The 12,270-nt window shown below is 43.9% G+C and overlaps 1 protein-coding gene across 2 annotated transcripts in view; it reads left to right on the forward strand.

The window, feature by feature from the left end:
• The window catches only part of srl (sarcalumenin), a 110,991-nt gene that overhangs the window by 67,657 nt on the left and 31,064 nt on the right, over positions 1-12,270 (forward strand). For both annotated transcript variants that reach the window (XM_038820153.1, XM_038820154.1), the window contains exons 2-3: positions 5,106-6,281; positions 10,288-10,413. In XM_038820153.1, the coding sequence (XP_038676081.1) occupies positions 5,106-6,281; positions 10,288-10,413 (1,302 nt within the window). The remainder of the gene's footprint in view (positions 1-5,105; positions 6,282-10,287; positions 10,414-12,270) is intronic.

Raw genomic sequence — 12,270 nt, forward strand, 5'->3', positions numbered from 1 at the left:
GACCTGGGGCGGGATTCAAACCCCAGTCCTCGGCGTTGTGAGGCAGCAGTGCTAACCACTACGCCACCTTGCCACCCCGCAGCTCATTATCTTACTACAGGATTTAGATAATGAGCTTCAGGATTTGGTTTTGTGTTAGGGATAGATGAGGTAGGGGTTTGGGGTTGTTGTTCGCTTTTTGACTGTTTGTTTGGGCTTTTGTGTGTGATGTTAATGAGAGGCAGGGAGTGAGGTGAGGAGGAGGGTTTATTGATGGTGACTACAGCTTGTTCTTTTGTTCTGTCTTGATGGGGGGGTTTGGCGGCCATCTTGGGTGGGCTCAATGCTTGTATATTTTAAGTAGCTGTGGGACTCCCTCTTTTGGGAGGGCGTCCCAATTCGGCTGGTCACTTGGAATGTGAGGGGATTCAATGACCGTGAAGAGGTAGAGGATATACGCTCATCTGAAGAGTTTGAATGCTGATGTGCTGTTTTTGCAGGAGAGCCATTTGCGAGTTAGTAGACCAGACACAGCTACGAAAGGGTTGGGTGGGACAGGTATTCCACTTGGGATTTGATGGTAGGGCCCGGGGACCACAGTGTTAATAAATAAAAGGGTTTATTTCTCGACTGTTAAGATCTGAATGGGAGACACGTGATTATCAGTGGGTGTTTGGCAGACACCTTGGTGGTTCTCTTCAATGTGTGTGCTCCGAATTGGGATGATATAGTTTACCTTAATAAATTACGATAAAACCATAAGACACAGGAGCAGAATTAGGCCATTTGGCCCATCGCGTCTGCTCCGCCATTCAATCATGGCTGATATGTTTATCATCCCATTCTCCTGCCTTCTCCCCATAACCCCTGATCCCTTTATTAAAACTGGCCTTTATTCCTGATTTTGATTCACATCAGCTAATCTTGGAGGGAGACTTTTATTGTGTTCTAAATCCTAGACTGGACGGATCTATGCCTAAATCTTTGATTCCTAATATTCATCTGATGAAGGAGCTGTGCTCCGTAAGCTCGTGTTTGAAACAAACCTGTTGGACTTTAACCTGGTGTTGTAAGACTTCTTACTGTGCCCACCCCAGTCCAACGCCGGCATCTCCACATCATTCCTAATATGGTTAGTGTTAGTTTATGAAAATACAATAAATATATTTATATTAAAAAAGTATTTGATTCCTTCCGGGGTGGCAACAACATTGACAACTTTTATTGAGCAGATTGCGGGGGCGGGGGGACAGACCTGTGGTGGTTTTTACATCCAACGGATAAGGGTTTTTGTTCTTCTCCCATGTACATCAGATCTATTCTCAAATAGACTTTCTTGAGGTAGGAAGATCTCTTCTTTCTGGAGTGAAGGCGGCGAGATACTTGGTAATTGTCATCTCAGACCATGCTCCACATTTTGTGGATTTAGTGTTTGAGCTGGCTCCCTTTCACCACATGGATACTGGACATGAGCTGTTGGCAGGTAATTGTTTCTGTGAGCACATATCCTCCACCATTCGCGAGTACATTATGTTCAACAAGCGTGACTCTATCTCCCCTTCTACATTATAGGAGGCCCTTAAGGTGGGTAATTAGGGGAGAAGTACTTCCTTTTAAGTCACACACAGATAGATCTGGGAGGGTGGAACGGAAGAATATGGTGGATGCTGGAACAGTGAGCAAATTTAAGGAGGAATTTGACAGATTTTTAATTGGTAATGGGTTGAAGGGTTATGGAGAACGGGCAGTACAGTGGAGTCAAAGCCAGGATGAGATCAGTCATGATTGAATGGTGGAGCAGACTCGATGTGCCAAATGGCCTAATTCTGCTCCTATATCTTACAAACTTATAAGAAGACTGTAGACTCTATCCTTGCAGTGGACTGCCAGTGTTTGATTGCCCCTACACCAGAGTTGCGAGCATCTAGGAAGAAATTGCAGACTGAATTTGAGCTACCCTCAACAGGGTAAGGCGGTGAGCCAGCTGCGATGCTCGAGGACCTTTTATGAATATGGGGAGAATGCTAGTCGTTTTTTAGTATATTAGCTGAGGCGGCCTCCAGGGAGATTGTCCAGGTGTGGGACTCTGCCCCAATGCAAGTTAATGCAATGTTTGAAGAGTTTTATCAAAGGCTGTACATATCAAAGCCCCTAGAGGAGACGTTGCTCATGATGCAATTTTTGGATGAGTTGAGTTTTCTGGAAGTGGACTATTTTCTGGTGAGCCTCCCGGGGAGGGGGAGTGGGGTGAGTTGATCTGGGGTTGTTGCCTTTTCACCTTGTCAGATCTAGCTTTTGCTATCTGGGAATATGGGTGCCCCATGACTGGTGCTCACTTTGTAAATTGAATTATGCCAAGTTGGTGAGTGGGGAGCTGATTTTCAGAAGTGGGGCTAACCTCCTCCTGTCCTTGTTAGGCAGGGTACAGACAGTTAAGATGAGCATCCTTCCAATATTTTTGTTTCTTTTCCAATGTCTCTCTATCTTTCTTCCCAAATAATATTTTGCGAGAATCAATAAGTTAAAAAAAAAATTTAGAGTACCCAATTCATTTTTCTCCAATTAAGGGGCACTTTAGCGTGGCCAATCCACCTAGCCTGCACATTTTTGGGTTGTGGAGGCGAAACCCACGCAAACACAGAGAGAATGTGCAAACTCCACACGGACAGTGACCCAGAGCAGGGATCGAACCTGGGACCTCGGCACTGCGAGGCCTCAGTGCTGCCCGAGAATCGATAAGTTGACTATTTCTTTCATTTGGGCGGGTAAGACCCGAGGATTCATCGGGTGTTCCTGCAGAGAGAGAGAGACAGTGGGGGGGCTTAGCCGTACCTAATTTGTTATTCTATTGTTGGGCACCAATATTGAAAAAGTGCTGGGTGGTTTAAGGATCAGATTTCTACATGGGGGCAGATTGTCATGGTTCTAGTTTGTGGGCCTTCTTGCTTCCGTTTTCTCCTTGCAAAATTTACCTCCATCCCGGTGGGTGGTGGCAATGCTGAGGGCTTGCAGACAGTTAAAGTAGCATTTTAGGCTCCGCTCCATGTCGTTATTAGCTCCTATCTGTAGGAATCACTGCTTTGTGCTAGCGGATTTGGACTTGTGGTTTGGGTCCTGGGAGAGAGGGGCTGGAGAGGTTTAGGGATATATTTGTGGAGGGTAGGTTTGTTGCATAAATTCCAGCTCCTGCGGACTAATTAAAAAAAAACGTTTAGTACAGGTACGTGATTTCCTACGTAAGGAGATCTTGTTGTTTCTGTTAGCACCTTCATCCTCTCTCATGAATAGGATTCTATCTTTGGCTGAACTGGGTGAGTGTAAGATTTCAGATATCTACAGTCAGATCCTGTCTGCTGAGCAGGCTCCGCTGGAGGAGGCGAGGAGGAAGTGGGAGGGGGAGCCGAGCCAGGTTTTGAGGCAGGGGTGTGGAGTGAGGCTCTACACACGGTCAATTTGACCTCCTCTTGTGCTAGGGTCAGCTTGATTCAGTTTCAGATGGCACACAGGGAGCATCTGATTAGGACTACGTTGAGTGGTTTCTTTTCTGGGGTAGAAGACGGGTGCATTCGGTGTTCTCGGGGTCCAGGGTATGATATGTTCTGGTCCTGTCCGAAACTTGTCGGCTTTTGGATCTCCTCCTTTAATACCATGTCAGGAATTCTTGGTGTCAAACTGGAGCCTTGTCCGCTGGTGGCTACTTTCAGGGTGTCAGACTTACCAGGCTGCAGACGGGGTCGAAGGTGGATGTCCTAGTTTTCGACTCGTTGATAGCCCGGAGGCGACTTCTGCTGGGCTAGAGTTCTCCCACTCCACCATCGCCTCGACATGGCTGGGTGATCTAATGGATTTCCTATAGCTTGAAAAGGTCAAGTGCACCATGAGAGGGTCGGTAGATGGGTTCAACTCGAGATGATAGCCATTCATTTCCTTTTTCAGAGAGTTAGTCACCATCGGCTTTTAGATGGGGAGGGGGATTATAAGGTATTAGTGGGGGTTTTCTTTGTTTTCAGTTATAGGGAGAAGGGTTGGGGTTAGTAGGTTAGTTGATAGTGGTTGAAATGTGTTATTTTTGTACTGTATCTGTATTTACTTGCTGAATATTGTAGTGTTATTTTGAAATATTGAAAAACCCTTTTCTGTAATAAAAATATTCTTAAAAAGAGAATTATCTCTAACATTTGACTTTCCCTTCACATGAGGACTAAATTAGGTTTTGACTTCCCATGTTGAATGCCGCAAGTATGTGTGGTATGTATTTATATACACACCCATAACATTACAGTGCTGACCATTGTAATTGCACAACATGGAGATATTCACACAGGGTTAACTTCACAGCAGTATTTCCCTCAATCAGCTCTTATCATCAGGCAAAAGTTTCAACTGATCTGACCTGTGGCGTTGCTGAATTCTCAGTGCCATTCTCTCCATATTTTTTTTCAAATAGTGGAAGCCAGAAGCTGGCCAATGGCTAGGAACAACAGCATAGCCCAATTATAGTACACCTACTGTCATCTTGGCTGAGAAACTGTCTGCGTGGCACATTTACACACTGAGTATTCGCTAAATGAACTAGAGACAGCTCCCATAACTGTTTTCCAATGCTTGTAAGGACTGACATCAGAAAGTCCCTGAACTTAAGTTTGATTTTCATTGTCCAGGAAGGATTGGAAATGTGCAGTTATGTTATAATTCACAGCAATCTATGGCGTTCCATGATATAATAGCTTCATTTGAGGGACTGATCATAGTTCAATTACCCTGCCTCTGACTGATAACAAATCCTCTGTTACTGGAAAATCATAATCAAATCCAGATTAGTAAGGGTCACACAAATGTATTACTTTGTTTATGGAGTGTCCACATAATTAATGATTCACCATTGGATGTCACAGGCCTATACCGTTCCATCTGTCCCCTCCCTAGAATTAATAACACCTGCTCTTGATACTTTTCTGGGCCAGTAACAGCATTGTCTTGAACATATATTTTCTCTCTGAATTATATTGACCATAAACACATCACGACTGAAATTGGCTTCAAACTGACTGATAATGTTCTGGTGATTTAGAGCCAGGCTCAAGACCTCACCAAACTGAACAGTGAAGATGTTATCATTCTTACAGGGAACCGAGCCTTAGCTGCAGACCCGGGCATCGATGTGAATGATGAGAAGGTTAAGAATGGTAAGCAGCAAGCAGAGAAGGCCAGTCCCCCACTGCACGCAGACTCATCTGATGGTAGTTCAGACTTGGGATCTCACAGTTCCCCAATGGATTCCAATGAGGAAGAAGAAAAAGGTCAGTCACTAATTGATAGCTGTGCAGCAACATGTTCGAGATGTGCTACTGTACACAGTAATATGGTTAAAAGAGGTTCAGAAGATCAAGAATGCCAAAGCAATGAAGCCAACTCCAAAAATGACACTGAGGAGTTGATTGTAAATGATGAAAGTAATGAAAACCAAGTGTCTGACACTACAGAGGACGCAGCTAGTATTCTTGCTGATAAGGAGAATGGCGTTTCTCAAAAGCTGGATCCCAACAGCACAGAAGTTGAACCAAATGTGGAAAGTGAATCAAATGAAACTGCAGAAAATGGCATCAATGAATCCTATGAGGATGAAGAAACAGAACTAAGAGAGGCAACACAAAATGGAGCCCCTGAATATGCCACAGACTCTGAAGAAGAATCCGAGCTAAACAGCAACAGCAGAAGTCAGCATTGGCCTGAGCCAGGTGATTCTGATGGCGAGTCGGATCTAAAGGAAGGTTCGTCAGAGGAAACCGAAGAAGAGACTTCAAGCCAACAAGACAAAACAAAGGACCTGGAAGAGGAAGCATTGGATAATCAGGACGAAAATACTGACGCAGCAGATTTTGAACAAGAAGTTAGTACGAGAAAAGACAAATATGAGAGGCAGGAGCAAAATGATGAGGGAACTGACAATACGTCAGATGAAGGTGGAGCAGAGGAAAATATGCTGAAATCTGAAGATTCTTTAAGTCAGAAAACTCTAGAGATTGCAATAAGTGACAATACCAATGGATCTGAGGAAGATGGAGATAATAAAGAAGCATTTGCAAAGACAGTGCAAGTATCAGATCAAAAAACTGAAGAAGGAGTCAACGTTGCTGAGGAGGGGATTATTGATCTAGGCGTCATTATTGATAAAGCTGCTTCCTTCCTAGGATCTGAGAATGCAGGAAAGGAAGAAGCTGCTGATTCTGAAGGAAGTATGCCTATCAGCGCCAGTAATAACACAAGGCTATCTCTAGAAATGAAGGGGCAGAAGAGAGACGGTGAGTCAATGAGGACTCATCATCATCTTAACAAGGCACTGACATATTCAGCTGTGGAATTTGATTTTATTCTTTTGGCTTCCCACATCAACTTTATTTAACACATCAGTTGTACGAGTGAGACTGACTAATGGAGTGGAGTAACGTTTGGGGATATTCTGCTTGTGATGCTACTAATTTCACTATGAATGCCGAGAGTAATTCATTCATAACTTCACATATACTTCCCAAGATGCATGACTTCATGGTTTCTGTGTGGTTTCACCTCCTTTACCCTTAATACTTGTGTGCAGAAATTTGTTTTGGGAAATGCCCCTCTACTATCAGTGTGATGTCTTACTCTCAAATAATACTTAAAAGTTTAGAGCCATCCAGAATTATTCTAAGAACCGAGGAAATTAGCTGTGCTCATTCAACTAAGAGTTTATCGGCCGAATTTTGGGTTAATCAAATGAAAGAAGCTGTATTTGTGCAGCCAGTGTCTGCATTAAGCAAGCCCCCAAAATTTACATGAGATGAAGCTCTCTCTACATTGTCCAAAAACATTCAAGGGCAGGTATAGCACAGGTTAAATATTGCACAAAGCTCCCTCTGCATTTCCCCATTAAACACACCCAGGGCAGGCAAAGCATGGGTTTGATACAGAATAAAACTCTCTTTACACTGCAGCCAAGTAAGTCTGTCTTTACTGTGCTCAAATAATTGCATCTTCAAAAATATCTTCTATTCCATGCCAGCAAAATATGTTTAATTACATTATCTGTGCTGCATGGAGGAGAGTGCCAAAATAATGTCACGTTAGTTTTATACCCCTAGGAACTGTGGTGAGACTGGGAGAGTGGATTCCATATCCGGCTTCTGCAGGCAAGTAGGAACACACCTTTCATGGGTCAGATTCAAACGAGGGTCCGGAAATGGAAGGAGAAGGTACTAACCCACGACATCCCTCAGTCCTACATCACTGTTTTGTCAGATTCTCACTCAGTTAATTGTGGATTAATTATTTTACATTGGATAATGTTGCTTATTTGTCAGCGTTTCTACCACTTAGGAGATTGGAAGACATCATAGGCCAAAGGCTTGTTCAGTGTTCTTAAGGCAACAGTGCATTATGAGAGTATACTAACTGTAGTATGATACAGTAGTCTATCATTGTGCATTGGTACACGTCTAAAACATTTGATTGAATCTAGGGCGTCAAAGCTCTCAAAAGACCAGTGTCACTCTTGGTCAAGGACTATTGATTTAAACCATGCTGTTGTGGGTTGTGGCGTTGTGGGACCAGGTCATTCTACGAAACGTGCTTCTACTTTAATCCAGCCTTCTGCTTGCTATACTAGGCTAAGAGTGTTTTTCAATGTGGTCACATGATGTGAGAGCGCGAGTGGGTGAGTTTTCATGAGCCCCGGCTTGGCTCGTTTTCAAAAATAAATTTAGAGTACCCAATTTTTTCCCCCCCAATTAAAGAGCAATTTAACGTGGCCAATCCACCTAACTGGGGCGGTATTTAAAAAATTGTGCCCCAGTGCAGGAAATCATAGAATCAACAGTGCAGAAGGAGGCCATTTGACACTTCGAGTCTGCACCTGCCCTTAGGAAAGAGCACTCTACTTAAGCACTTAAAATTAAAGTAAGTGAGGCCGAGCGAGTAAGGGGATGGATCCAGGAGCCAGAGGCCGAGTGGGTGCGTGCGGAGGAGGCCTCCTGCATGGGGACCTCCCTCCGGGCCCTCGCCACGGCAGCACTCCCATCCCCACACAAAAAACACTCCAGCAGCCCAGTGGTGACAGCCACCCTCCAATCCTGGAACCAACTGCGGCAGCAATTTGGCCTGACCAAAATGTCGGACAAGGCTCCCATCTGCAACAACCATCTTCAAAACAGCACAGACAGTGACCCAGCCGGGAACCGAACCTGGGACCCTGGAGCTGTGAAGCGTTTATGCTTCATCTAATAAACAGCACCATCGAAAATGGAGCACTCCCTCAGCCTTGATTATAGACTCAATCCATGATTGAATGTTGCCAACAGAGCCAAACTGACATTAGCGTGGGGGAAAATCAGCTGCTGTTACTCTTGATCACCCTCCATGGACCCCAGCTGGAAAAAGTGGGCTTGGTGTGGTATGGATCGCATAGCGTGGAGGATTGATATCTCCTATGGGAAAGCAGCCCATTAACATTCACTGTATAGGCTCAAACAGAAATAATGGCATCTTTGATGGTGAGTAGTGAATCTTATAGGGAGTGATTTTCTCTTCAAACTAATTTTAAGCAAAGAAGCCCTGTTTTGCTGTCGTTCAGTTCACAATCTCAGCAAGGTCTTCAAAGAGTGGCTAGAATATTCCTTGTTGCTGAACAAGGAGACCTTTTAAGAGTCACCTCTGAGACTCAGCTGTGCTCCACTCCTCCCTCAGTTCAACCTTCAAAATGGTTGCAATTGAGTAGTGGAAGCTCAACTAACAGGAAGGACCAGACAAAGAAGAGGGTGGCACAGTGGTTAGGTGGGGTTACAGGGGATTATTCCGAGGTAGGGTGCTCTCTAGAGGGTTGGTGCAGAGTCATTGGGACAAATGGCCTCCTTCCGCAATGTAGGGATTCCATGAACAAGGAGGTAAAATCTTAAAATGCAAGACAGACAATTCAGGAGTAAAATTGGGAAGTATTTCCTCATACAAAAGACAGTAAAAATTTGGAATTGTCTCTCCCAAAAAGTTGCGGATGTTGAGGGTCAACTGAAATTTAATTTCTGTTGGGTAATGGTAGAAAGGGATATTTGATTAAAGGCGGATAAATGGGATTGAAGTATAAATCATCCATGACTAACAAGATGGCAAAGCAGGCCCAAGGGCCTTATTACTGCATCTATGCTATGTGGCAGGGGCCCTCAGAAAAATAGAGAAATATCATATTGACTTCACATCCCTCAAGTGTTTTTTTAGAGCTTTGAATTCAAGGAAAGTTTCAGATTTTGTTTTTTTTAATTTACGGGGACTTGGAGTATGGAGCAGCCAGTCAACAGATTACAGTAATTGCTAACACTGATGAAACAAGACTCCTACAATGAATCAGTGCTTTCAGGAGTGAAGGAAGTTAGAATAAAATTCAATGTTGCAGTATTATGATATCTAGTTAGATGTAATCAGCACCCTGAATACCATGTTCGTTCACTGTGCAGAGAAAGGAAATAACTTAGATTTTTATGATGTCTTTCACATCCTTCGGATGTCCAAGAACATTTCAGTAAAATATTTTTTAAGTAGTCACTGTTATAATACACTAAAACCTAGAAGCCAATTTCCATGCGCCAAAATTCTGCAACCCGCAATGAGATGAATGACCAGATGAAATGTTTTTGACATTGTTAGTTGAAGATTAAAATTGGTCAGGGCACTGGAAGAATTAACCTGCCCTTCTCGGGAGCACAATCGGTAGCACTATTGCATCACAGCTCCAGGGTACCAGGTTTGATTCCCGGCTTGGGTCACTGTCTATGTGGAGTCTGCACGTTCTCCCTGTGTCTCTGTGGGTTTCCTCCGGGTGCTCCGGTTTCCTTCCACAAGTCCCGAAAGACGTGCTGTTAGGCAATTTGGACTTTCTGAATTCTTCCTCCGTGTACCCGAACAGACGTCGGAATGTGGCGACTAAGGGCTTTTCACAATAACTTAATTGCGGTGTTAATGCAAGCCTACTTGTGACAATAAAGATTATTATTATTCTTTGAATTACTGACATGGGATCTTTTGCATCTACTTGGCAGGGCAGACAGGGCCTCAGTTTAAAATCTCATCTGAAAGATGGCACCTCGGATAGTGCAGCAGTCCCTCTGTACTGTGCCAGGAGTGTGAGCCTGGTTGAAGTGGGACAAGAGTTGAGAATGTTATTATTGATCCAAAGCTGACACATAGTGAATGTTGTTCCAGCAAATGTTTGGAGTAGGGATTCAGAGCATTTGAAATCCTGAAATGCTGTTTATTTCTGATGTTTTCCTTTCCCTTTGTCTGCAGATGAAGGAGATGAGGTGGAGGCGGAGGCGGAAGAGCAGCCTCAGCTACAGTTACCTTACAGAGATCGATATCACATTGATAAAACTCTTCGGCTGAATGAGAAGACCCCATCTGATGATTACTCCGGTAAGTCAATTGCCAGGAAGGGGAAGGATTCTGGCTCGATGCGCAAAAATTAGAATATTTTCTGGAACTTTCACAAATGCGTAAATTCAAAAAACCTGCAGGTTGTTGTGTTCCGTGATCCTGTCTTTACAATGATTCTACACAACTGCTGGTGACTTAACTAGAATGTTTTATTGATGTACACATGGTAAGGTAACAATCAGAATTTTATTTAGACCAAGTTATTGATTGAGTTACATGGACGCTACTGGAACTACCCTTATGTGTGACTGTCCTGGCATACACCTTACAATCTTCTGTCGATAGCCATATGTCACATGACTGATGTCCGACACCACCTGCTGGTGGGAGGTCGCATTGCTGAGTACATGTAATATTATTCACAGGCACATCATCACATTTCCTTCCCTTTGGAGATATTGATCATTCTATACAAACATGATTAATATCTTTACTTTACACATTTAGTTTATGCATAAACAAATTTAACTAGTGTGTCCATAGACATGATATGCCTGCTAGGTGTATGTCCCTTGTGCACAGCTTATTGTGCCTCCCTCATGGGATCACCCTACTGATCGTTTGGGCTGTTGCCAGCCTTTGTGAAGACTGCTTTGCGTGCCGGTCTCTTGCTTCGTATCTTTTTGGCACAATGCTTTTTGAAGGCATTTATCCTCGTTGGTCACATCTGCGTAACCAGCTTTTTTCTTTTGCGTTTCTTCACACGACGTTCTTTGCTGCTGCTGCATTGTTCTATATTCTCTGTCTGTGGCTTGTCGGTCACCACCTTCTCCCTTGGTTTCAAGAGTGGGATGTACAACCTCTCACTCTCCTTCTCTTCCTCTTTTTTGCTTTGATGATCATTTTGTGAGTGCTTCTGTTTGCGTTTGGGTTTGGCAGCCCCTGTCTTACTACTGGTCTGCACCATGTGCACAGAAGTGTGCGGATCTTCAGTTGGGACTTCTCGTGCTGGTGTGCTTCCGAGAGATTGTGTAATCAGTAGCAACTCTGTGCCTTAAACTGGAGGTTGCAGAGCCGCGCAGTCTGGTGCCTGGCTGGAAGCCACATCTATAACATCGGGTGCTGTCCCTTCCTGACTTGTTGGAACATCTATTGATGGCTCCTCATCACTAGAGATTACGATACAAACATTCTCTGGCCCTGATGATCCGGGCGATGGGTCATCCTGGTCTTGCACTAGTATGTATGTATGATCCGTTGAGCTACATAGCGATATAGCCATCAGCTCCTCTAACTCATCTACCTGTGGAGTAGTCTCGAGCATTGGGGAGTTGACTACCGGAACCATTTCAGAGGCCTGAGACGATTTACCATGTGCCTCTGGAGCCAGTTTCTCCAAGATGTCGTTATTAATTTATTTGAATTTTGTTCCTCTGAGGTGTCGGCTACTGCAATCTCACTTTTCATTTCGGAGTGCGCCATTCAGAGCTTCCGCACTTCTCGTGTCCTGCGCAGTCTGGGCGTCCCTTGTGACCACCTCGTCATTCCCGCCAAACCACCAGAGCAACGCTTCTCAGGCTCCTTCATCGAGCTCGCTATTACTCCCGTGAAACAGGTTTACCAACATTTCATAGTCGTCTTCATCTGGCTCACCTTTCACGTCTTTACTTTCTGCATCATCTTCATAGTCGTCATATATGTCATCGTAGTATTCAACATCGGAGTCAGTATCCTCTGCAAAAACTTTTCCTGTAAAATACAACATTGCATACGGAATTATGTGTTCATGCAGGAAGCAACCAATTTCAAAGTCAGCAGCAGGTTGTGCTGCAGAACTTTTATTTAACATTCCATGCTGTGGAACTTCAATAGAACTGAAGAAATTGAAGAATGAGC

This window comes from Scyliorhinus canicula, chromosome 15 (genome assembly GCF_902713615.1).
Source record: "Scyliorhinus canicula chromosome 15, sScyCan1.1, whole genome shotgun sequence".
NCBI lineage: Eukaryota > Metazoa > Chordata > Chondrichthyes > Carcharhiniformes > Scyliorhinidae > Scyliorhinus > Scyliorhinus canicula.